The sequence below is a fragment of the Ursus arctos genome, unplaced genomic scaffold (genome assembly GCF_023065955.2).
Source record: "Ursus arctos isolate Adak ecotype North America unplaced genomic scaffold, UrsArc2.0 scaffold_7, whole genome shotgun sequence".
NCBI lineage: Eukaryota > Metazoa > Chordata > Mammalia > Carnivora > Ursidae > Ursus > Ursus arctos.
Window position 1 is genome coordinate 7,174,169 of NW_026623089.1, and position 23,775 is coordinate 7,197,943.

A 23,775-nucleotide genomic window follows, 5' to 3' on the forward strand; every position below is an offset into this window, starting at 1 on the left:
AAAAAAAAAAAATCGCATGGAAACCCATAATTACTTTAGGAGTTATGGTAATAAATTATTTATTAATGTAAATTATTTCACAGGCAGAGAACATAGAGAAACTTGAGCAGAAGGATCATGCATTATGTATAAAAGGGAATTGTAAAAATATTATAGCAGCCCTACTAGTGCCACTCTGGTTCAGGTTTGTCAGCATTTTAATTATAAGCCCTTACTTTCTGTGTTTAATTACTTGGCTGTTAAAGACTACTCTGTACATGAAAGGGTTGTTCCCGGGGGCACTCTCTGTATTAATTTCTACAGGGTAAACCAGTTGGCTGTGTTGGGCCGTGCGGGGTTGAAAGATTTCACTTTGAGATTTCATAGCTTTTGGTCTTTTAACTCCACCACTATTTGTTGTTGAAAGTGGAATGTGATTGCACCCCGTATGAGAAAGCTGACAATTTGGAGGTGGGACGTTTTCGACTTCTCAGAACGAGCATGTGACCGAGACTGCAGGCACAGCCATAGCAGCGCCTGGGCCGCTCCCGCCAGTTGCTGGTCTCTGCCACTGCTGCCGTCTCTCGGGGCTAGCCATTTCGAATATGATCGTTGGACCAGCGCCTCCTATAAGAAACAGATTAGTAACTGAAATTGGCTAAAGAGAGCCTTGTTTTCATTTTTAAAAAGTACATCCCCATACAGGCATGCAGGTGTATGATTTTTTTTTCATTTCCTTTTTATTTTTTATTTATTTTTATTTATCGTGGACGTACGTGTGATTTTTCCGTCCCTACAATAGTTTAAGGTTTGTCCATAGAGGGTGCTTTAAATGTTTCCTCGCACCATGTATTGGTTTCGACAGTGTTTCTGGAATAACGTACAGACTGGAAGAAGGTGCAAAGTGTAGTTGGCACAGGACGGCTGTTTACGGTGACAAGTGAAAAGGGAGCCTCCCCGGCTGCCTTCTCACCCAGGCTGGCCTGCCTTGGGGTGGGGAGGGGGCCATGGTGGTGCCAGAGGACGGGCGATGACACTGCCAGGCAGACTTTGGGCACCACCCACCACAGTGCATTGCCAGGTAGAAGGGTGGTCCGGTGAGGGGCAGCCTGGCCCCACTGCAGGAGCATGGCCTTGGGATTGCAGACTGTGCTGTTGGCTGGCCCTGCATCCCTAGGTGAGGGGTGACACTCTTCTGAAGCTCAGGCGCCCCACCGGAATGACAGGGGGCGCCGTGATGCCCCACGGTTGAGTAGCGTGCGTGGGATGTATGCTTGTGCTCTCTCCCCGCCTCGGCAAGGAGCTCAGTGGGGTTAGTTAACAGGTAATACACATTTATCGGCAGTTTTCTAGAACAGTTCTCCCAGCTTCCAGTTCTCTCCTCTAGGTAGCGGCGCTCAGCTTTGTGGTGCGCGTGACTTGGGAGCTGAATCGCAGGCAGGTGCCCATTTCCTATGCTCCATGTGTGCCCACAGCCAGGATGGGAATGCCAAAGGGGATGGGCAAAAGGGACCTTTCTGTCCCTTCACAGTTCTTGTTGCCATTGGGAATACTGGCTCCCTCCACATTTCTGGATGCCCCTGCAGGTAAGGGGTGGGCACCCTGCCTCATACAGATGGGGAGACTGAGGCCCGTGTTCCTAATGCTCAGTCCGGTGTGTTTCTTACCCCTCTATACTCTCTGTTGGGGGATCCCACCAAGCCTCTTTTTGTAAGAGCAGAGGCTTCCCAGAAGCTGTGGCAGCTGCCATGGGCCACCCCTGCCCAGGTGGTGAGGGCAGGGCTCTGGTTACCACTCCGAAGGTTACCAGCCGCTCGGGTTTCTTCTAGAGCCCCTCAAGCCAGGCTCCTTGCTGCCCTTGATGGGGCTGACGGAGTGTTCTCTCCAGCCATCCCAATTCCATGTCCTTGTGCCTTGGCCCCTCGAGGAGCTTGGTGTCCTGTGTCACTGTCCCTGAACCCAAGATGCAGCTGACATTTTATGATTCATTGCTATTGAGAGGGCACAACCGGAGGCTGACGCCTGGTCAGGCAAAGCCTGAGAAGCTTTGCTTCCTGACACGGCTTTGAATTGAATCCCCATTCTGATGACCAGGAAGGAGGCACTCCACTGGCCCAGGGGCTCTAGAAGCTTATTTAAAAATCAGTGACTCCCTTGTGGGATAGCACAGGTCCTCGTCCTGCATGTTTTTCCCATGTTCTTTTTGTAAGATTGGCTTCATAAAACTGCCTTCAGAAAGATACCTTTCCAGTTTCCCACTGAGAGAGTTAGTGAGCTTTTACCCCCAAATCAAGCAGAGAGTCTTTGCAGTCCCGAGGCCAGGTTAGCACAAGCCAGCCCCACGGGGCAGGGGAGAGAGAGAGTCGTCGTCAGCACAAGTAGATAGGTATGAAGTCCAAGAATGAGTCAGCCGGTCTCGGTCTCGCTGGAGGCTTGCGACCCAGGCCGGGGAGGCTGCAAGAGTCTAACATCTTGGGGTCTGTGCTCCAGGTGCTTAACCTTTTCTAGAAACCACATTCTGCTGTGGTTCTGTCACCATAAGGCAGCCTGTAACACACAGCACACAGACGTCCAGGCCTGTAAATCTCCTAGCTTTTGAACCGAGGAGGACTGTAGTCCCCTAAGAATCTGGGCCCCTGGGAATTTCCCTTCAAGGGAAGAAATGGAAACAAGAACATTTGAAGTCAGATGCTGTTCGTGCTCCTCCGAGTGTTTTCTTTCTTTGAGCTCTCGATCTGTGTACCCGGCAGCCTTCTGAACCTCCCTCGTCAGCGTGTGGCAGGACCGGTGCTTTGCGAGCAAGGTTGGGGGGCCTGGGGTTTTGTTCCCGTGCGTGTGAGCGTCGGCTTCTCCCGTGCCTCCCGGGCTGGTGGGGTCTTCTCAGGGACTTCAGGCTCCGACATCAAGCCACCTTGGAGGTCACCTGGTGGCGCCATCTGTGAGAGAACTGGATGGTCTGTATGCTTTTGTATGAGTCTGTGCGGTTTGTCTTCCCGTCTCGAGGAAGAGCCTGGTCCCCTGTGAATAATCTCAAACTTGTGAAGATAGGCTCAGCGGGGAATGGAGCAACTTGAGAGGAATGGGGATTGCCCGGAAGGTGTGAGGCTGGTGCCGGTGCTCCCAGGCTGTGCGCCATCATGCTGGGCCCTTGTTCACCCCAGGCCGGTGCCGGTGTGTCCCAAGAGGAAGGTGGGAGGCCTCAGACCCTTCCCCTGGCTTCCCAGGCCTCTTCCTGTGGCTCTCCATCCAGAACATGCTGAGCAGCTTGGGGCCCCCACCCCCTCCTGTGAAAAAGGGCCCTCCATGGACTTGAAGGCTGAAAGGTTTCCTTCTCTGTAGTTCTGCTTCTTGTTACCGACTGGAAACAAAATAAACCCCAAAGCACCAACTTTTAATGGTGTTCTGACTCCAGATTTGGAGACACTGGAATGGTCAAGCTTCCGGAAGCATCCTGGGTGTGGCTGGATGGTCCAAGTGAGCTGCCACTCTGACAAAGGTGGGAGAACCCAGGCCCCCGTGTAGCCTGTAGGAGTGGCTCTCGACACCTGAGGAGCCGGTTTAAATGCAGACCCCTCCCCCTAGAGATTCTGTTTCCTGAGTCAGGGACTGGGCCTGGGAATTGCATTTTAACACCCCAAGGGGCGCTCCTCCCAACCCAAGGTGCCAAAACCACCCTGAGGAAGACTGGTGTAGAGCACACAGGGGCCCACCCCGGCCAGACCCACAGAGCTTGGTACCAGGGGCAGGAGAGCTGAGCCTCAGCTGTAGGGCATTGTCCAGCTCTGTCCTCCCAGTCATGGCACTGCCACTGGCAGAGCCCGCTGTGCCCTCACAGGCCCTGTCCCAGGCAACTGTTTGATTCTTGAATAGCTCTGCGAGGTCATTACTGTCTGTCACCCACATTTTACAGACGAGGTAACTGAGGCTCTGAGAGATTAAGTGACTCGCAGAGCTGAGGTTCAAACCTGTGTCCACACACTTCCCACCATCCCAGGTGACCCCTGCTCAGTAGACTCCCCAGGTCCATGGCTGTTGTCACTTTTGAAAGAGTTACTGCTGTCTGGGCAGAGTGATACTGAATGGAGGGGCGGGGGTGTCCAGTATCCTCTCCTCAGAGCCCTGCCGAGGCCCTTTGTCCGGAGTGACGTCAGGACCAGAAGTTCGGGGCTGTTTGCCACTAAAAAGTAGCTTCTATTCCTGTTTCTTTTGTCTGGTGACCTGACCCAGCAAATTGCTTTCTGTTCCCTGAGCGAAGGGGGAAAACACAAGAGCTAAACATAGCCCCGATTGTTTTTACTTTTCTTATATTGTACTTCTTCAAGCGATAAAGATAGTAACAATTAAAATATTATCTGCCCCTCAGACAGACCAAGTGGCCACCTGGCTGGTGTTGACACACAGTAGCAGCAGTCAGTGTTGGACAGAGCTTTGTGTTTCCAGAGTATCTTAGACCTCATACCACTAGTCAGACTCCCCGCTGCTTCACACGCAACCACCCATGACCTCGGGAAAGCGGGAAGTTGAAGACAGAGCCCCCAGGTTGGACCTAGCTGGCCGAGGAGGGGTTACCAGTGTGAGGGGTGAGAGACAAGTGAGACCAAATGACCACCCACAGCCTGCTCTGCGCATGATCCGTTCCTCCCTCTACCCACCACTGGCTAGGGTCTGCTGTGTGCCAGGCTCCATGCTGGGCACTGGGAGCCATGCTGGGGCTGTGCTCGAGGGCTCGTGGCTCAGTAGAAGCAGACATGGAAACAGATAATTAAGGTTAACATCTGAGCCATAAGATTGAAAGTCAGGCAAAGAGCTGTGGGCGCCCAGTGGCTAATGTGGAGAAGGCCCATCTGCAGAGAAGGCGATGTTTGAATTGGCTCTTAAATGATAAGGAAGAGACTCTTGCTGGAGGGATAAAGTCAGGAGAAGAACAGTCCAGGCCTTCACAAAGGGGTCAGGGGGTGAGAGAGCTGGTGTTTGGGGGCTAGCTGCAGATTCACTGCCGACACAATGCTCCCGCATTTAACCAGTGGACCCAGGTGAGAACGGACTCTTCATCATCCTACGGCGAAGGAATCTTACTGTTAAGGTCGTGGAGGCTTACCCTTAAAACAGAGTGGCGTGGTTCCCACAGCCAAGCAGGAGCACGTTAGAGTTAGCCCTCCAGCGCCAGGCCCCGCGGGGTGGGGATTTGATAGTCGCCTAAACCCAGATGGAACACCCACCTCCCGCCTGTAGATGCTGCCTGTGCCCGTCCCCGCAGTTGGTTCGTTCACCTTCCGTTTTATAAGGAATACTCTTCAGGGCTGTGTACACAAACCAGGAGGAGTGTGCTTTCTGGGCCCTTCCACGGATCGTCCAGGATGGTTTCAATTCCACCTGCTTCTAGTCTGACTTCTGATGTCACAGAAAGTTCGGTGTGCCTGGAGTAGGGTGAACTGGGGAGGCGATGAGTGGATGGGGTCTGGATGGCAGGCTAAAATGTTTGCGTTCTTTCTTCGAGGCGACGGGCGGCTGCATGGGGACAGACATGACAGGTGTGGGCCTCAGGAAGTTCTCTGGAAGCACTGAGTCGTTGAGCTTGGAATAGGGAGGCCTGAGGGGTCCCATCAAGAAGCACCAGGATCATGAGATAGCCTTGGGGGGAGGAATGGCGCTGCCAGATGAGAGGGACTGAACCTTCATGCTTAACTGGCTCCCAGGTCCCCTTTCTTCTCATGACTTCCCTAGAGATGGGGACAATTCCAGGGCAGTGAAATTAAAATGAAACGGAAAGTGGTATCCTCTGAGGGTGGGATCAATTCTTTTTAATTTCATGGGCTTCCCAGGGCCTGGGATGGAGAATGTCTGTAGCGAGCCTCGGGTTCCTTAAGCAGGGCCACTGTGATGCCATGTTGGGGCCCTCACTGCTCTGTGGCTGGGCCCACTGGTCCTTCCTCAGTCAGCCACATTTCTGGCCCATCTGGTGCCTCAGTGCCTTGTCCCAGAAGAGAAGTTGGTGGCCAGTTCCAAGGGAACTCCCTGAAAGACCAAAGGAGCAAACCCAGAGGAGGCTGGGATCATAGGCCCTGACCCTGGCACAGCGCCAGTGGGCTTGGTGGCCACATCCCCCACACATTTGGAAATATATTTGTCCTTACAGAAGATGTAAAAACTAAACAAAACAAACAGGAAAAAAACATAAAGCAGCCAGCTCTCTCCCATTCGATTATGAGCATTTTGGTTTATTTTCTTTTAATCATCACATATAACATATGTATTTTACAAAATAGGAATCATGTTATCTATACAGTTTTTCTTTTTTTTTTTTTTTTTTTTTTTTTTTTTTTTTTTTTAAATTTTATTTATTTATTTGACAGAGATAGAGACAGCCAGCGAGAGAGGGAACACAAGCAGGGGCAGTGGGAGAGGAAGAAGCAGGCTCATAGCGGAGGAGCCTGATGTGGGGCTCGATCCCATAACGCCGGGATCACGCCCTGAGCCGAAGGCAGACGCTTAACGACTGCGCCACCCAGGCGCCCCTCTATACAGTTTTTCTATACTGTTTCTTTAGGGTTCGAATTACATCATCAACACTTCTCCCATCATTACTATTCTTTGGAACTGTGCTGTCTCCATGTTCCACATTACTCCCTGATCATTTATGTCATCAGCCCGACTGGAGGGTGTTTTAGTTGTGTTTACCATTTTGCTGTCACTCGTATCACTTTTTTTTTTAAAGATTTTATTTATTTGAGAGAGAGTGCGCATGCGTCCACACCTGCGTGAGCATGAGCAGGGGGAGGGACGGAGGGAGAGGCAGAAGCAGAAGCAGGCTCCCCACTGAGCAGGGGGCCTGATGCGGGACTCGATCCCAGGACCCTGAGATCATGACTTGCGCCAAACGCAGACCCTTAACTGACTAAGCCACTCAGGCACCCACTTGTATCACTCTGAAGACCATCTTTACACACAAATCTACACTTTTTTCTGAGGATAACTTTTCTTCTTGTAAATCAGCTAACAGAGTGATTCAGTGATGTTAGTTTGTATTTAATTTTACTTTATTATGAGTTTACTGATCTTTCAACTACTTATAAATGTCAAATTGAAGCTGTTTTAAAAGAATCGTGGCTGCTCGAGGGGCGGTGAGTAGTGAAGACGTGTTTTGAACAACATAAATGCTACTTGCAAGAAGGCAGTTTATGGTAATACTTTATCAGATTTAGTTAAAGGGACACGTATGGAGACTTGCCGTGCACCAGGGCTCAAGAAGATTCTGGGAAGAGGTGAACTGGACATTTGGTGACTGTCCTGTTTTGTTCCCAACTGGCCTAACTGGGTGTAAGGAAGATCCTTCTGCTGCATCTCCAGCTTCTGAGGCCGTCTCGTGGAAACAGCCTCTGGGCGGTTCCTCCTTTGTCCCCTGTCGAGGGTCCCAACCCCTTAGGTGTGTCTCACGACCGTGGCAGAGTGCCCTAGGTGAAGGAGCGGCACCTTTAGCCCTGATGTGGCTTATCTTTGGCTCGCGAGGCCCCTTGGAGAAGTGGCCCCTGATCGAGGAGATGGATGTGACTGGTGCACTTGCGGGGTTGCACCCCGTTGTCTGAGTGGATGGCCCATCCCGCGTGACTCAGAAACTTGCTGAGGGCAGGCCCCATGTTGGGATCCTGTGGTCCCCCTCGGCGCTGTGGTGTAGTGAGAAGAGCAGGGCTCTGGGGTGGGCCAGCCTGGATTAGCCTCCAGTCATTTTTTAGCTCTGTAGCCCCAGGCCACTTACTCACCCTCCCTACGGGGCACCTGGTGCGTTGCAGCCGCCATGGGGCTATCTGCTCAGTAGTCGAAAGTGCTGTGAGAATTGGTGTGCGTTAAACACCTGCCTGAATGTCATTTCAGGGTTTACTTCTGTCCTTCTGATGACTGATGGACTCCAGCCAGGTTTTCTGTATATTCCCATGTGTACCATTCATAAATATATGTAGATTTTAAAAAGATAGAAACATGCCAGAATGTGGATCCCTGGCAGCCCAGGATAGTTCTCAACTTTGCTCTTGTATTCTGAACTTGAATACAAGAACCACGTCATCAGGTTTATCTGTGCCCTCCTAAGATCCTCAGCACAGTGCCTGATTCTTCAGTAGGAAAACGCCGAATAGCTCCTGAATATTTTACTAAAATAAAGGTTCAGGTGCGAAGTCCATGTTTCCTAGTGGGGTTAGCTTATTTATTCATGTGTTCAAGTAGAGACCTGACTATGTAAGTTTAAATCGTCCCCTTATGTCTGTGCAGCCCAAGACACGCTCTTCCAGACTTTAACGGCTTTAAACATCCTCGATCTCAGTGAGAAATCAAGGGAACACAAGGAGAGGGCTCCATGATTGGCCGTCATTGGTGGTGGTGATGTAGAGCGCTTTGATGGTGGAGGCATAGGTCAGTGCAGTTTGCAGTTTCTGTTGTCAGCAGGCATTCTAGAGATGGGGTTTGGATGAGCTAACCTGGAGGCACTGCTCGCCCCGTTTGACCTTGACCCTCCCAAGTACAAAAAGACACCTCTTGGGTCGTAGTCTTCTGCCAGGGCGTCGAGCCCCAGCTCGAGAGGGGACGGAACAGACATCCTGCCCCAACTTCTGCAGGCCAGGGGAGGGTTGGGGCAGATCAGCTTCCCACCTATAAGATGGGAAGGCATTTGGGTGAAAACTGTTGTTTTGGACTTTGCCGGGAGGCAGTGTGGAATGTTGGAAAGGAAGCCACGCCTGGAGGCCCGGGGTGGGGTGTGTGGGGGGGTGTGGGGGGGTACGTGTATCCTGGGCCTCACTGTGCACCTCATTCAACACCATGGGATTCACATCCCTGCTCTGAGCCTCTCTTTCTCATCCGTAAAGTGAGGTTGGACTGGATGGTTTTTTAAGGGCCTTCCTGACTCTGAAATCCTGTTTAAAATGGGCTCTTGAGGGGGCGCCTGGGTGGCACAGCGGTTAAGTGTCTGCCTTCGGCTCAGGGCATGATCCCGGGGTCCTGGGATCAAGCCCCACGGCAGGCTCCTCCGCTATGAGCCTGCTTCTTCCTCTCCCACTCCCCCTGCTTGTGTTCCCTCTCTCGCTGGCTGTCTGTATCTCTGTCAAATAAATAAATAAAATCTTTAAAAAAAAATAAAATAAAATGGGCTCTTGGTTGTGGAGATAGATAGAGGGCTGGCATGGAGGACTTCTCAACCCCTGTTTTCTCTTTGTCATTTCTGAACCAGAAAATGACAGATGGCGAGACCTGGACAGGAAATGCCCTCTTCAGATTGAGCAGCCGAGCGCCGGCATCTGGGAGTGTCTGCCTGATAAGTGTCAGGACAGTGCCCTGTGGCACCGGGAGGCCGCGACCGCCTGCGCCGTGACCAACCTGATCAAAGACCTCAGCCTCAGCGACCACAACGGGAACCCCTCAGCACCCCCCAGCAAGCGCCAGTGCCGGTCACTGTCCTTCTCCGATGAAATGTCCAGCTGCCGGACATCGTGGAGGCCCTTGGGCTCCAAAGTCTGGACTCCCGTAGAGAAGAGACGCTGTTACAGCGGGGGCAGTGTCCAGCGCTATTCCAACGGCTTCAGCACCATGCAGAGAAGCTCCAGTTTCAGCCTCCCATCCCGGGCCAACGCGCTGTCCTCGCCCTACGACCAGGCGGGCTTCCACCACCGATTCGGAGGTCAGCCCTGCCAGGGGGCACCAGGCTCGGCCACCTGTGGACAGGCGGGTGACATCTGGAGCCCCGATCCGAACCCTGTGGGCGGGGGCCGGCTCGACATGCAGCGGTCCCTGTCCTGCTCCCACGAGCAGTTTTCCTTTGCGGAGTACTGTCCACCCTCAGCCAGCAGCACACCTGCCTCAACGCCGGAGCTGGCCAGGCGCTCCAGTGGGCTGTCCCGAAGCCGCTCCCAGCCGTGCGTCCTTAACGACAAGAAGGTCGGCATTAAGCGGCGGCGCCCGGAAGAGACGCAGGAGCAGAGGCCTTCCCTAGACCTTGCTAAGATGGCGCAGGTAAGAGCCCCAGCCCCGTGGGCGGCACGGTGGGAGCGTCTCGGTGGTCGCGGGAGCCACTCCTGGTCCTGGCCCATCCCAGGCAGAGGCGGGGTGCCGGTCTCAGAAATGCCCGGAGGTGGGTTATGATCCCTTGTTTTTTTAAATCCTATTCAAAGATGAAATCAAGTTGTCGTTTTTTATTTTTTAGTGTCTGTTTCTCCCTGTTTAAAATCAGAGATGCTTTTTCCCTGTGAACACAATGCTAGTGGTATTGGAGCAGACAGATGGTAAGAGGGGCGGTGTCAGGAGTGGGGGCACAGACCATGGTCATCAAGCACTGGTGATCCCCTTCCAGCTCATCCCTGGAGCCTCTGTCCCAGGAACCCAGCCCGGCAGCACAGGCCAGGATTCAGCCTGGTTATTGCTGATCCTGAGATCAGGACTGCAGGTCGTGGTTTCAGAGCGTAAGACATGGGGGAAGCACTTACTCATTTGGTTAAACTGTCCACCATGTGAGACCATCCAGAAATCAGGATTGTCATCCTCTGTGCCACCTTTGTAATGACCCTTGCTGTTCGCTGTAGGTGGGGCCTCCGGCCACATACCCCGTCCCTTGCTCTGTGTCTTGGAGCCCTGCCTTGTGCTAACACTGAGCTCGGGGACTGATTTGAATGAGACGAGCTTGGAGGGAATACACTCTCTACGGGACAGTCTCCGAGCCTGGGTGCCACCTGTGTTTGGTTCTTACTGAGGAGCCCTGAGCATGACAGTGAGGTTCGGGGACTAGGGTTGGCCCTTGTGACCCATCCAGTGAAGGATGGGTGGGAGTGGTGGGTAGGATGCAGCCTCTCTGTTCTGTGTGTAGGAGGCCCTCGGGTGCTTCGTGTCACTGTTTAACCGTTGTCTTTGCTGGTCTTGTTATGGAAGCCTCAGTCTCTGCTGGGTGTTAAGGGACAGAACCTGGCTGGCCTTGCTCCTGCAGCATGTGGCCACTTCTGGGCAGGCAGGCTCCCATGTCCACTCCTCTTTGTGGGCAGGATGGCCTTCCGTCAGGGCCCAGAGCTGCTTTTTCAACTGGGCCTCTTTTTTTGCTTTAGAATAAAAATGCCGCTTCTGTGGATGGCATTTCCTTCCTTTCTCTAGCTCCCCCTCCACCGAGAGGCCACCCCAACAAAAGAAGAGGGGCAGGTGTCTCGAGTGTTGAGCACGTACCTGGCCCCAGAGTCCAGAGTGTCTGGCCCTTTGCTCCAGAGCCTGGCCCTGGCCTGGGGCAGCCGGAGGACAAGCTCGTGACCTGCTCTGCCTCCTCCATGCCAGTGGGGCTCCACCCACTGTCCAGATTCCGTCACTCTGCCAGGTGTGTCCCTTCCTTTTTCCCGAGTAGCGGACGTTCTTTGCTTTACTAGACAACGATCAAACACACGTTCGTTTACGTTGGACACGCGAGTGGAATTTCCCTTCTCTGGAGAAATTTAAATAGGTAAAAAGGCTGGAAAGGTGACAGATTTAGGTGACTTTCTGAGGGAAACCCAGAGCCCTGAGTCCTGGGTGCGATAAATGGCTTCAGTTAAATTTTTAATGTTGAGCTGATTTTATTAGCTAATAAGCCAGATAGGTAATAAAAACAACTTACACACGTTATTCTCTTTTACTGCCCACAAGTTGGAATAACAGCACTGGCATCACTGGAGACGTTTCCCGTCCTCACTTGGGTAGAAACTGTTTGAAAATATATTGCTCCGTGGGGCTGTGCCCAGATGTGTAGATCGCTCCATTGGCTCCAGGCAGGCCTCCAAGATCCTGGGGAGGCTGCCCTGATTCTGCCTGCTCTTCTCTAGCCAAGGCCTGGGTAGGGCAGAGTCCAGGGAAAGTGAAGACGGGGCCCCTGGGAAGGGTGTGTGTCAGAAAGGGGAGGCCGGAGCCTTGGGGATGGACTGTGAACCACCGCAACCATGCCTCGAGAGCCACCACCAGCCCTCCCTCCAGCAGCCCTGCCTGCTTTGGCTCCCCCACAGGATAATTTATGGCCTCACGAGGTGGACCTTGCTTTTGCAGAAGCCTTGAAAGCCAGGCCTGAGGTAACCCCAGTGCCTTTGCAGAGAGCCCTACATCCAGACTGGAACATGTGGGACCTTGTGCCTGGGAACCCCGTGAGCTGAGCCTGTCACTGGCATACAGACACCTGCCCATGGCCAGGTGACAGCCAATGTGGGATTGCTGCCCCCAGATACCAGCCTCTATGGGCTGTGGCTTTCTCAGCATTTGTCACTGCCAGGGAGGGAGCAGGGTCTACGCATCTCTGGAAACATAGGCTTGCACCCGGGTCAGCACTGCTGTGTTTCTCCAAGCTGGATCTTGGACCCTTTCTTACAGGTCTTGTGATCTTGGTTTATAAAGGTTCACTTACTTGGAGGGGCGCGGCGAGGAGTGCTAATTGAACATTTTTGTGAAGGAGCCCCTTTGTGTGTGTAGATCTGGGACCAGGTGTATGAGATTGGTGCAAAGTGCCTTTTCGGTTGGAGTGACTGGGAGTTCTGACAAACCCCAGCTTCCTGCAGGCGCTGACTGGGGCTGGGGCCTTCAGAGCCCCGAGCACACCTGCCGGCATGGGGGTGAGCATGCAGGAGCTTTCCTCCGGCCTTGTCTGTTAATGCCCCTCCCGAGATCCTTCTGGAACATGTTGTTCACTTTTGGATCTGCATTTGGGGGCTGGAGGGGACATCAGCAAATCAGAAGGCCTCCGGATGAGCGGCAGGAGGCTGGCAGCCCTGGGCAAGCTGCCTCACATCTCTGTGCAGCAGATCCTACCACCAGCACCGCTGTCGTCACTACTGCTAGGACTGTCGGGGGAGTCCGGGACACAGCGTGTGTGTGTGTGTGTGTGTGTGGTGTGTCCGCGTGTATGAGTGCGTCTGTGTCTGGATGGGCAGGTGTGTGTACGTACGAACGCATGTGTGCATCCGAATCTATGGAGACGTCTGTGCATGTCTGCTTGCCCGTCCGTTCACACACACGCGACCTGGTGCCCTGGCTGGCACGTGGCGAGGGCTGACGATTACTGTTAGCGCTGCTGCTGCACAGCTTGGGAGGAAAGGCATGGGCTCGCTGCGGGCGACTCCAGAGGCGGAACTGGGAGAGAGAGGGTGAAGGTCCCAGGAGGCGCTCTCCGTGCATTACAAGGGCTCCCTTTTTTCTCTCTCTGCCTGTCTCTTTCCTTCTGTTTTCCCCCTCCCTCTTCTGTCCTTGCCATTTACTTCTTCTTCTTTGTTCCTCTTCTTGCCTCATCCTTTCCTTTTGAAAATGGGAAGGAGGTCTGCCCTGCAGCTCAGCCCAGCCCATGGTGAGCTCTGTGCTCAGAGCCAAGGGGTGTGAAGCGGTGATGGAGGCGGAATCGTTACCGCCAGAAGAGATGGCTGTGTGCGAGTGTTTTGTCTCACGCCCGTTGCCCACGGGGCTAGGTAGACGCAATCCCAGAGCCCACCAGAGGCCCGGCCCCTTCCTGGCCGCATCCCTGGGCGCGGCTGTCCGGCCGGCTGGCAGCAGTGGTCCTCTCGGGCAGTGAGGCCAGGGCGCAGGGGGGTCTGGGGGTAGAAATTGCTTTCAGACTGTCTTTGCTCATATCTTCTTCAAACCTCAGTGCTTAGCTCGTGGGAAGGGATGCCGAGCGCGGTTGCAGGTGCCCCAGCCATGTGGCTCTGGAGTGAGAGAGGGTGGTTGCAGAGAGGAGGGCGCCCAGGGGGAGAAATGCCGCCAGGACCCAGCCTGGGAAGACCCGCCCCACCCTGTTAATTGTCATCGCAACCACTCAGCTCACGGAACGGCTGCTTGAAGGCAGTCGTGCCTGCCCCTGCCCAGGTCACATTTTGCTGACCTCCCTCTGAGCTTTCCCCACGTGACCCCTTCTGCCTGGTGTTTTATGTGAAGCTGAAGCCTCCGTTTGCAAAATGACAATGTGCGCCATTGAGAGCAGGGCCCAGCCTGAGCATGAGTTGTTTACTAGCGGGCCTCTCGCTGACGTGATTAGTTACTTGCCTACCGAGCATTGGTTGACTCCCAGCGAGACCTGAGCTGTGCATGGCCATTTAGACACAGATCACATGTGTGTGAGCAAAGATCTCAGAAAAAAGGAACAGTTAAAAAGATTACCCACGGAATGCCGGGCCCCTGGGCGTCCCAGTCTTGCTGTATTTTTAACTCCAAGCTGGTCAGCTTGCAAGAGCAACAAATTGTGTTTCTCAACAGTGCTTCAAACAGAAGCGAGACATTTGTGAGGAGGGGTCGGGATGCTGAAACAGAGGTTTGATTGATCGCAGCTGCCCACACACTGAGTGCTCAGCCCTCCTGGAGCCCCAGAACAGGCAGCAACTGTTGTGTTAGCAGATGTGCGAGGGGCCCGAGAAAGCTGGCCTGGGGCGGGGTGGGGGGGGAGAGCAGCACGAGGTTAGATGCTCCGCTGAGAGCTGATTCAGGGGGAGTCCGGGAGATGAGTCCGTACGGCCGGGTTGGCTGGGGCCGTGGGGGGCTCTGAGGGGTAAGGAGTTGCTGCGGGCAGCCATCGGAGGGGTATTACGATGCTTGTCAGCAACTCGTGGCTCTTCGTTGGCAGGGTGTCCCGGGGTCAGCCTGCCACCGTCCGCCCTGCTTGCCAGTGGGGGTTGCCTTTCACCAGGGAGTGGCCCTCCTCAGCCCACGTGGGGTGGCCCTTCACACCCCTGGTGCATGACCTCCCTGCTCCGGCAGCCCCGGCAGCCACAGTTTCCAGGCGACGTCCCTGCGCTCAGGCCTGGCTTGCCCGAGCCTTCATGGCCTCGTCCTGACTGTGCTGCCCCCAGCCGGCCACCATGCTGGTTTTCGTTTCCTGCTGCCTTGCCCCCATAGACCCTTCTTGCTAGCCTGGGGAACCACGCTGATGGCAAACAGAGGCACTCAGTGATGGAGCGCCCCTTGCAGCACAGAGCACAGGTGGTCACAGAAAGCCCAGGATTGCTAATTGGGTTGAAATTAATGCTAAGTAAAAGTAAAGGCAAAACCCACTGTGGGCACATGGGAGTAGTTGCTTCTAATGAGGAAACAATCAGAATGGGCTTGAACAAAGGAAGAGAGTCTTTAAGACTTGGATCGTCAGACAGGCGCCTGGGTGGCGCAGTCGGTTAGGCCTCTGACTCTGGATTTCGGCTCAGGTCATGATCTCAGGGTTGTGGGGTTGGCCCAGTGTCAGGCACCGCCCTCAGCTCAGAGTCCACTTGTGCCTCTCCCTCTGCTCTTCCCCCCACTCACGCACGCACAAGTGCTCTCTCTCTCTCTCTCTCATTCTCTAAATAAATAAATAAATAAATAAATAAAATCTTAAAAAAGAAAAAGACAACTAGGACCCTCAGAGGGGTGGTTGGCCGGGGCGGCTCCAGGCACTGATCAGCACACCTATTCCGTGCCCTTGACAGACATTGCTAATCGATCGTAGCAGTCTTTCTGGTTGAACTGGGAGGTCTTAGACTCCTCCCCTCTGTGATCTTGGCAGCCACTGCTGATCGATCTGCCCTCTTCACTTGAGGGTGAGGCCTCCAGAGTCCAGGGAGAGTCGGTGACGTGCCCAAAGCCACGCGGTTCTTTAGGACACTGGGAGGACTGGAACCTGGGCCTCCTGACTCTGGGTTCAGCGCTCCTCCTGCTGCCGTGATTCGTCCTCTGCAAGGACAGCCCAGTTGGCCTTTCCAGGTAGGCAACCCTTCCAGGGCCTAGAGGGCGTGCAAGTGAAAGCACGAGCTCTGGAGTCAGAAGGGGCCTCAGTTTCTCCCGCTGCCACTTTTGAGCTATGTGCCTTGGGCAAGTCACCCTCTGTAGGCCTCCATTTCCTTGTCTGTAAAATGGGAACGGCAGTCCCTGTTTCTCATGGGTGAGGGGAGGAGCCGGGCGGTGTGGATCCCACCAGTGGCTGGCGCTCTGGAGAACATCAAAGCCGCACCCTGTGGCCTGTCTGCCATTGCTCTAGTCCTGGGCGCTCAGCGGGGCTCGCCACTCCTGGGTGAGATGGTGTCAGCGTGAGGCCGGGGTCCTGCCAGGTGTGTGGTGGGGGGAGGGCCGAGCCAGAGACTGGTTTCAGTTCTGTCCGGGGTTTCTTTTCTGTCAGAAGTAGGCCTGTCAGCAAGAGCGCAGCACCCCTGACAGGGGTCCTCACGATTCAGGGAAACCCCTGTGCAGACACTTGGATCACTCCTTGCTGTCTCTCGTTGCAGCCACCAGGTTGCATAAGCAATCCACTTAAGGTCACTCGGATTGGGGCCGAGTGTTGACACAATAGCTTTGATCTCCCGGGAAAAGAAAAATAGAAGGAGTTCAGCTGGGGACGTGCCAGCGAGGCAGCTTTTAGTGCCACTTGGTGATTTTCCACGCTTGAATTGTGGGCCTTTCTGAGCCAGAAGCTGTCTTAGAAGACGCGAGGCAACAAAGCTCTGGGTACCCAGAGCTTTCTGGAGGGCCCCTGCTTTGGAAGCCAGTTGTCCAGGTGGGAGCCGCTTGTGCTCCCAGATGTGCTTGGAGCATCCTCAGCTGCCAGGCCCTGCTCGGTCCCCGGCGCAGAGGCCTGTGAGCTGGGGGCCCTGCCCTCCGGAGGCCAGTGCACCTGAGGACCTCTCTGGTCCCACTGCATGGAAGCCAGAGTGGGAAGGGTCTGTGGGCCACATGGCCCTTGCCCCTTTGACTGGTTCAACTCCAGGGGCCCACAGGGGAGGGTTTCAAGAAATCCCATGTTGCCCCCCAGCCCACTGAAGAGGAAGCAGACTGTGGGCTGAGATGTGGGGAAACAGAGGGCTGGTGGAGAACAGGGCCTCAGCCCTGCTGGGGAGGTGCCCTCGAGCCTTATCCTGGGCAACTTACTTGACCTCTTGGCACCTGTTTCCCCGTCGTCGAAGTGGGGTAGCAACAGCTTCGCTCGTGTTGCTGGCAGCCCTGAATGAGTTCATCAGCGTGACACACTCGTGTGCCCAGGGTAGGCCCTCAGTAAGAGTCAGCTGTCATCATTGCTACAGGTGGTCACATTTTAGGAATAGGGAGAGAAGTTTGTCAGAAAGAAGTAACGGCTGTTCATCAAGTGTGAGCTGTCCTCACTGTGCGGATTCTTTGTCTCTGCTGCTGTGAGGTCCTCAGCTCTATCTCTGCTCCCCAGAAGAGGGCCTGGAGCCCAGAGGCTTCTGCAGCTTGTCCGAGCCTGACTTGAGTTGTCGAGTTGCCTTGTTGGAGTTTGGGCCCAAGTCTCTGTGTCTCCAAGGTCGGGGTTTTGCCCGGCTGCCGCATGGTAGATGCTTCCCGTAGCACAGGGGAGACAAAGCGTGACCTGTCATTGGAAGCGTAGCTGTGTCTGGAGTTGGAAGACCCGGGTTGAGACCCAGTTCTGCACGCTGCTGTGCTGTGACTGCGAGCCTCTTGTCTTGCTTCTTTGAACCCTGGGTTTATGACCGTGTGTACTTGTGCGCAGGCGCGGCCGAGAGAGCCTGCAGCTTCCTGGGCCCCTCTCCAGGGTCTGAATCAGTGGGTCTGGGCCAGGGCCCCAGGGCCAGGGTGTTTCAGGAGCCCCCCAAGGAAGCGGGGTCTGGGAGCAGCAGAGCTGGGCACAGGCCCAGCCTGGTGACTCTGCAGACGCCAGGGATGGGCTTATCCTGTGTGGAGATAGCACCAGAGTCAAGGCCCCTCAGTCAGGAGGCATTGGGTCAGCCCGGAGTTGGCAAGGTGTGACCTGGAGAAGGGATTCAAGAGCCCGGTTTTCCAAGTCCCTGGATGGGCCCCTGCTGAGTCATTGTGTCAGCAGAGCAGTGGCATCCCTACCCGATAGTGAACCTTCCTGAGCGCCGGAGAGGGCTTGGGGTTGACTTATGCTGAGCTGGGGACATAGCTGCCTTAGAACTGTCTGGAAAAACAGCTAACGTACCGCGTTGGACGTTTGCGAGGCAAGTTCCTATGCGTGGGTTCTTAAAGGGCAGCTTCCGAGTCCCTGCTCACCATCCCAAGTCTTGGGTTGGGGGCAGAGTGAGTAAGCAGGAACCCAGTGGGACTGTTTATGCCCTGTCCAGATGCTGCATGTGCTAGGTGTCTCGGGCTTGTGGGAGCATTTGAAAGAGGTCAGGCTTCCAGAGTATTCTCACAGCACACTAGAATCAGCCTCACAAGGGAAATGAGCCACGAGGCAGCCCTGGAAGAGCTCAGGGGAGGGGAGGAGTAAGATCGCGCCCGGGGGCGGGGGGGGGGGGGGCGGCCTGCAGGAGAAGCACAGGTGCAAAGGTTGGAGTCAGGAGGGGGCTGGTAGGCGCCCTGGGGCGGCTGGAATAAAGTGGAGGAGAGGGGGCAAGGGGTCCAGCATAGGGGCTTCCTCGGTAGGCACTCCGAAGCCCTGGCTTTTATTCTGAGTGCAGGGAGGGGGGCATCAGAGAGTTTTAAGCAGGGGAGCGACAGTACTCCGGGAAAGCTCCCACTGCGGGGCGAGCAGCACAGACTGAGGGCCGTGGGGAGACAAGAGGCCGTGGGCAGATGGTGGTGGGCGAGCCCAGGGCAGGGGCAGCACACGCGTTGATTCGTGTCTGAGGCTCGGACGTCCTGGAGGCGCACAACAGGGCTGGCCGATGGCTCCCTCTTGTCACCCAAGTCACCCAAGTCACGGCCCTCACTGGGCAGAGAATCCATCGCCTTAATCCCCAAAGGCCACTTCCTTTAAACTACTCAGTTTAGTGTGTGCTGGATGTAAGTCTGTCTCGGTATCTGGCCCGCAGCCCTCACTTTGCCAGTTCTCTCGATCTCTTCTCAGTAAAAGTGAAGTCTAGTCGATCACTGCGATTCCTTTGGTTTCTGCAAGCATCCTTGAGACCATCCCACCCCCAAACCCTTGTGTCTCGGTGCTTTGCCAGCCTGCGCGGTCTTTCCCTGCTGTGGAAACTCGATTCCTATCCTGTCCCCAGACCTCTGACTCCTGTGCCGAAGCTCCTCAGTCCTTGCCCGCTTGAAAGTGGGTGCCGCTCTGGCCTTGGGCCAGAGGAGGCTGGGGGCAGCTTAGGGCCACAGGACGATTCTCTTACAGGTTTGTGCTTGTCACGCTGGATCCCGCGTCAGCTGTGCCACATCTGGTCTGCTTATGGCAGCTGGGCCAGCAGCTCTGGAAAATGTCGCATCTGCGGTGGCCTCTGTGAATCTACTCACAGAGTCTGTGATCCCAGTCCCGCCCAGAAGGATGCAGGGGACGGAGATGCCTGATGGACCTGGAGGGATTTTGGCATTCCCTGCCCTCTTCCTGCTTCCTTATTGGAGATGTTGGGGTAGCACCTCCAGGGAAGGAGCTCCAAGCCCTTGGCAAGTTTGGGAGGCTGAGAGAACCCCAGGAAGGGTGGGAGAGTGGGAAGCATGGAGAGGTATCACTGAGATGGACATGTGCTTAATTATGAGTCAGGCCCAGAGCCGACACATCTGACACGAGCCTGTGCCTCTGTCCAGTGCGGCCACTGGCTTCTGTGGGGCCAGCACAGGATGGAAGCTTATTATCACCCCTTTGGCAACACAGCCCTCCCCTGTCCCAAGCACGGCAGCGACATAGACTCTTCCCTGTGGACGTGGGCCATTTATTTACAACATTTTTGCAGTACCAGCCGTCCTGAATTACTGCTGCTTCTCCCAGCGTCAGGCCACAGTGGAGAACTAAAGAAAGCAAATGCCACCCAGGAGGGCAGGCCCTCGCTGCAGTCCCCAAGCCAGGGGGGAGCTTGGTTCCACTGGACTTGGAGTGGGTGGTCATTGCCTATTTATGGCCAAATGATTAACAATGCCTCCTTTGAAAGTTGGGCATAGTAGGGCTCTTGGATAACTCCTTTTGGGGAGGGAGAGGAGCGGCTGCCTTTTCTGGCTTGGAAAACAGAAGAAATGGTTGGTTCCAAAACAGCGCAAGCACACATTCGAGGGCAGTAGCGGTGAGCTCACATCAGTGATATGTCACCGAAGGCCACGGGTGCCAGCCCTCGCCCTGAGATAGCACAGGGCCCTCTAATGCATTTAATCTGCATGGGGCGGGGGTGGCGGTGGGGAGGGCTGCAGCTGCACCCTCGCCAGAGCTCAGCGCACGGAGAGCGTGCGGAAGGCTGCCTGGAGCCGCCAGGGCCCCGGCAGGGGACAGAAAGCACCCGTATGTCCACGGAGGGGTCACCGCGAGCAGTTGTTAACTGGGCTTCTGGAGAACCGAGAAGCCAAGACGTGAACACCAGATATCATGGAGGAAACAATGGCAGGAAGCTGCTCCCGCCCCGGCGAGGGTGACAAAGGGAAGAGGCCGCAGGTCTGCGAGCTGCAGAGCTTGGAGGCCACAGGCCCCAAGGCCCGCTGGGGCTGGGGACAGGAAGTGCGGTGGAGCTGCTTCTGCGCATGTTGGGAAAGCTGCAGGCTGCAGCAGCTGCTGGGCACGGGACAGAGGGCCCTGCCGGGTCAGCAATCAGGCCGGTGACGGTGACAGCCACGGGAAACAGGCAGGAAGATGCAGCCCCTCCCCATCCCCCCCAGTGCTCCTGTTCGCAGAGCCTTGAGGGGAGCAGATGGCAGAGCCTGCCCCCCTCCCCGCCCCCACCGCCGGGCTCAGAGGCCAGTGGGCCTGGAGCTGAGCCCTGGGCTCTGGGATCTGCCAGGGCTGCTGTGGGAACGCCTGCCATCTTCCTGCAGCGCGGCTCTGGGCCGAGCGTGCTCTCTCCGTACCATCCAGCATCCCCGAACTAGGGGTGTGTTCTCACTCTTCCGCTCTTTACTTCCTTGTCTCACGTGGTGTCTGACGAGTGCCTGGCACTTCATGAGGCCCTGAGGATATCTCTAAGCCACACTCAATTATCATTTTCATATAAGCTCCTTTCTAGAAAGAGGGGTTGATGATAAGCAAGCAACAGGCAAGGAAATTTCAGGTGGTGGTAGGTGCTATCAAGAAAATAAAACAGGCTGGATGTGGATGCCAGGTGGGAGGAGAGGGGGTGGATGTGGCCAGTTTTAGGTCAGAGTGACAAGGTGGCCACTCAGGAGGTGACCTAATGACAAGATGCCTTCAGCCATGCACAGGTGATGAGGGAGAGCGTCCTAAGTAGAGGGAAGAGCAAGCACAAAGGTGGGGAGGTGGGATGGGCTTGGCAAGTTCAGGGCAAAGCAAGCTGATGGGAGGGGGTGCCCAGGAGGGACTGCGAGGGGTTGGCAGGGCCAACTCAGGTGGGCCTCGCAGCCTGGGGTAAGGAGTGGGTCTTTGTGCTGAGCCAGGGGGAAAGCCATCAGGTTCCCAAGAAAGGATCGGCTGCCATTTGCTGAGTCTGGGACCCTCTGAATCCACCGCCTTGGGGATCTGGTCTCAGAGTGCACACGGGAGACCATAGTGCAAACAGGTCAGGGCAAGAAGGTGTGTAAACGTTCATCAGGGGAAAGAGGAGGATGACCACGTTTGTCCTTGGGGAGGCGAACCAAGTCAGATATGGCTTCCTTTTCCTCTCAGAAACCAAGAAAGCCAGAGCAGTGAGACACGGGCTTTCTGCGTTGGTTTGGGTCACCTGCCTGGTCAGCCTGCTGCCCACACCGTCCCTCCTCCCTGGGAATGAGGACAGCATGGTTCGTGCCGGGAACCTTTAGCCGGAGGCCTGCACCTCCTGTGTCCTCGGCCCCACCCCCTGAAGCTCTGGTGGATGTGCAAATGCAGCATGGAGGGCTCTCGCCACGTGTGACCGTGCGCGCTTGCCATGCCTACGTGTCCGCACCCCCACTGCACTGGTGGGCCAGAGACAGGGTTTATGTTTGCGGTGGTCCATGTCGTCTTCATTACAGTCCTAGAAAGTGGGGGTTGCTGCCCCATTTTGCGGAAGGGACTGAGATTCAGAGTGACAACCAAGCTCCCAGGGCCTGGCGTGCCTGCAAGGTCCATGCTTGTTCCAGTTTCTGTCCCCATCAGGGGCCCTGGGCAGAACTTGGGGTGCCAGGCTCTTCCCACCTTGGGTGTCTGCACAGAGGGTCAGAGCCAGTGTGATGGAGCTGAGGATCGGCTGGGAGCAGGTCTTCCTTCCTCAGCCCTGGTGGGTCCTTGGTGGGACAGGTCAGCCCTAGACACGCAGGGCTGTCTGGTTTGAGGACAGTGATGTGGATGGGCTCAGAGGTCAGTGGCCAGTTCTGGGATGGCAGCTGGGCTCTCACATGACATTGCCAGGGGAGCTTGATCTGGCCCCCACTCCACCAGCTGTTGGAACTGTCTAGACAATCTTAGGTGACAGTTGTCACCGTTCTGGATGAAGTAGGCTACAATTGGATTATTACTGAAACCTGAGACCATTTCGAAGCAGTGACAGTGAGCAGCACCCGAATGGGGGCACTGACGGTGGCCTCGATGGAGCTCGGGTAGCTGCGTGGGGTGTCGTGAGCTTCCCCAGCGAGGCCTGGGAGGGTGTGTGGAGAAAATGAAGGGCCTCTCCCTCCATGGACTGTCCCCACTGCCCCAGCCCCAGGCCCTAGAGAGACCCACAGTGCAGGGTGCTGGCCGTGAGGCTAGGCCCACAATGCGCCAGCCCGGAGAGGGAAAAGAGCAGGGGGGAGTACGGTCCTCATCCCGGGTTTTGGGACCCCAGTGGGGCTCTTCGGAGGCCATGCATGCAGGGGAGCTGGCCTTGCCTTTCCTTCAGTCTGGGGGCCTCCTCTGCTTCCTCTGGGGTTTTAGTTGGAACAGAGGGGAGCCATGAGCCCCTCAGCCCTTGAGCCTGTGCTGCAAGGGGATAGGGAACGCGCTCCTCACAGAGCAGGACTGTGGAGGACCAAGGCCCAGCGTCTGTGGAGCTCTATGCAGGGTGTGACTTAATATTTTATAATAGATTCAGTATTCTAACTAGAGCCCTGCCAGGTGGACCCCGGGGCATCCTAAGTGTGTGTGGCGGGGAGGGTTCATAATTCTACAGTTATGGCCGGTGGCTTCCAGGAGAAGCGACAGTTGTCACCTCGAACCAGCTCGGATCAGGGATCGGCAAACCACCGCCCACAGGCTGTTGCCTGTCTTTGCAAATGAACTTTTATTGGCACATAACCATGTCAGCTTATTTATTAAATTGCCTATGGCCACTTTCATGTTAAAACAGAGACCAGATGGGCCCCAAAGCCTGGACTATTTACTGTCTGGCCCTTTAAGAGAATTATACCAGCCCCTGATCTAGATGGCCCCGTGCCTTAGTTTCCCCATATGGAAAGTGACTGGAATTTGTTTGTCAATTTCTCACCGAAAGCTAGTCCTAGAAAGGGCCCCAGTACTGTTACCCTGCCGGTCAGGAATGTGGGGGTGATGTAACGCGGCGCACCCGATTGTCTAAAGCTCGGCCGAGCCGAAACTTGGCCCCTGTGTGGCCTTTTCCTGTGCTCCTCAAGTGGCAAGTAAGAACACGGTGCTGGAGAGGGGGCAGCGGAAAAGGAGTGGCCAGAGCTTGTGAGTTTTGGCTAGCGGGGGCCCTGGTGTCAGAACGAGTTGTTCAGCCTATCTCAGGGCACAAAAGCCTGATATCTCCTTTTTTTAATGAAAACTGCGTTCTCACCGTGGCGTTGTTCTGGAAGCGTGTGCTGGTTGCCTGTCCAGTCCCAACGCTCCCGTCTCTTCCAGGCTGCTCATCTGTTGCTGCCATGCCTGAGAAGCGTGGGCCAAAGTGAGGATTGTTCATTTCCTTCTGCTTTCACTCACTTCACTCAATTTTCTCCCGTCCCTCGAAGAATTTTGGTGAGGCTGCTGCTCTCCGTCTGGTAGGACAGAGCTCCGACACAGTCAGCAGAGGGGGTGGCCCTGGGGTTCTCGTCATTCAGGACAAA

General features: G+C 55.3%; 1 protein-coding gene across 2 annotated transcripts in view; it reads left to right on the top strand.

The window, feature by feature from the left end:
* FAM53B (family with sequence similarity 53 member B) overlaps positions 1 to 23,775 on the top strand; it is a 107,709-nt gene that overhangs the window by 47,125 nt on the left and 36,809 nt on the right. Inside the window, exon 4 of one of the 2 annotated variants that reach the window (XM_026494349.3) lies at positions 9,197 to 9,975. In XM_026494349.3, the coding sequence (XP_026350134.1) occupies positions 9,197 to 9,975 (779 nt within the window). Of the gene's footprint in view, positions 1 to 9,196; positions 15,318 to 23,775 lie in introns of those variants that run through there. The other variant, XM_048219078.2, reaches the window with a different exon arrangement.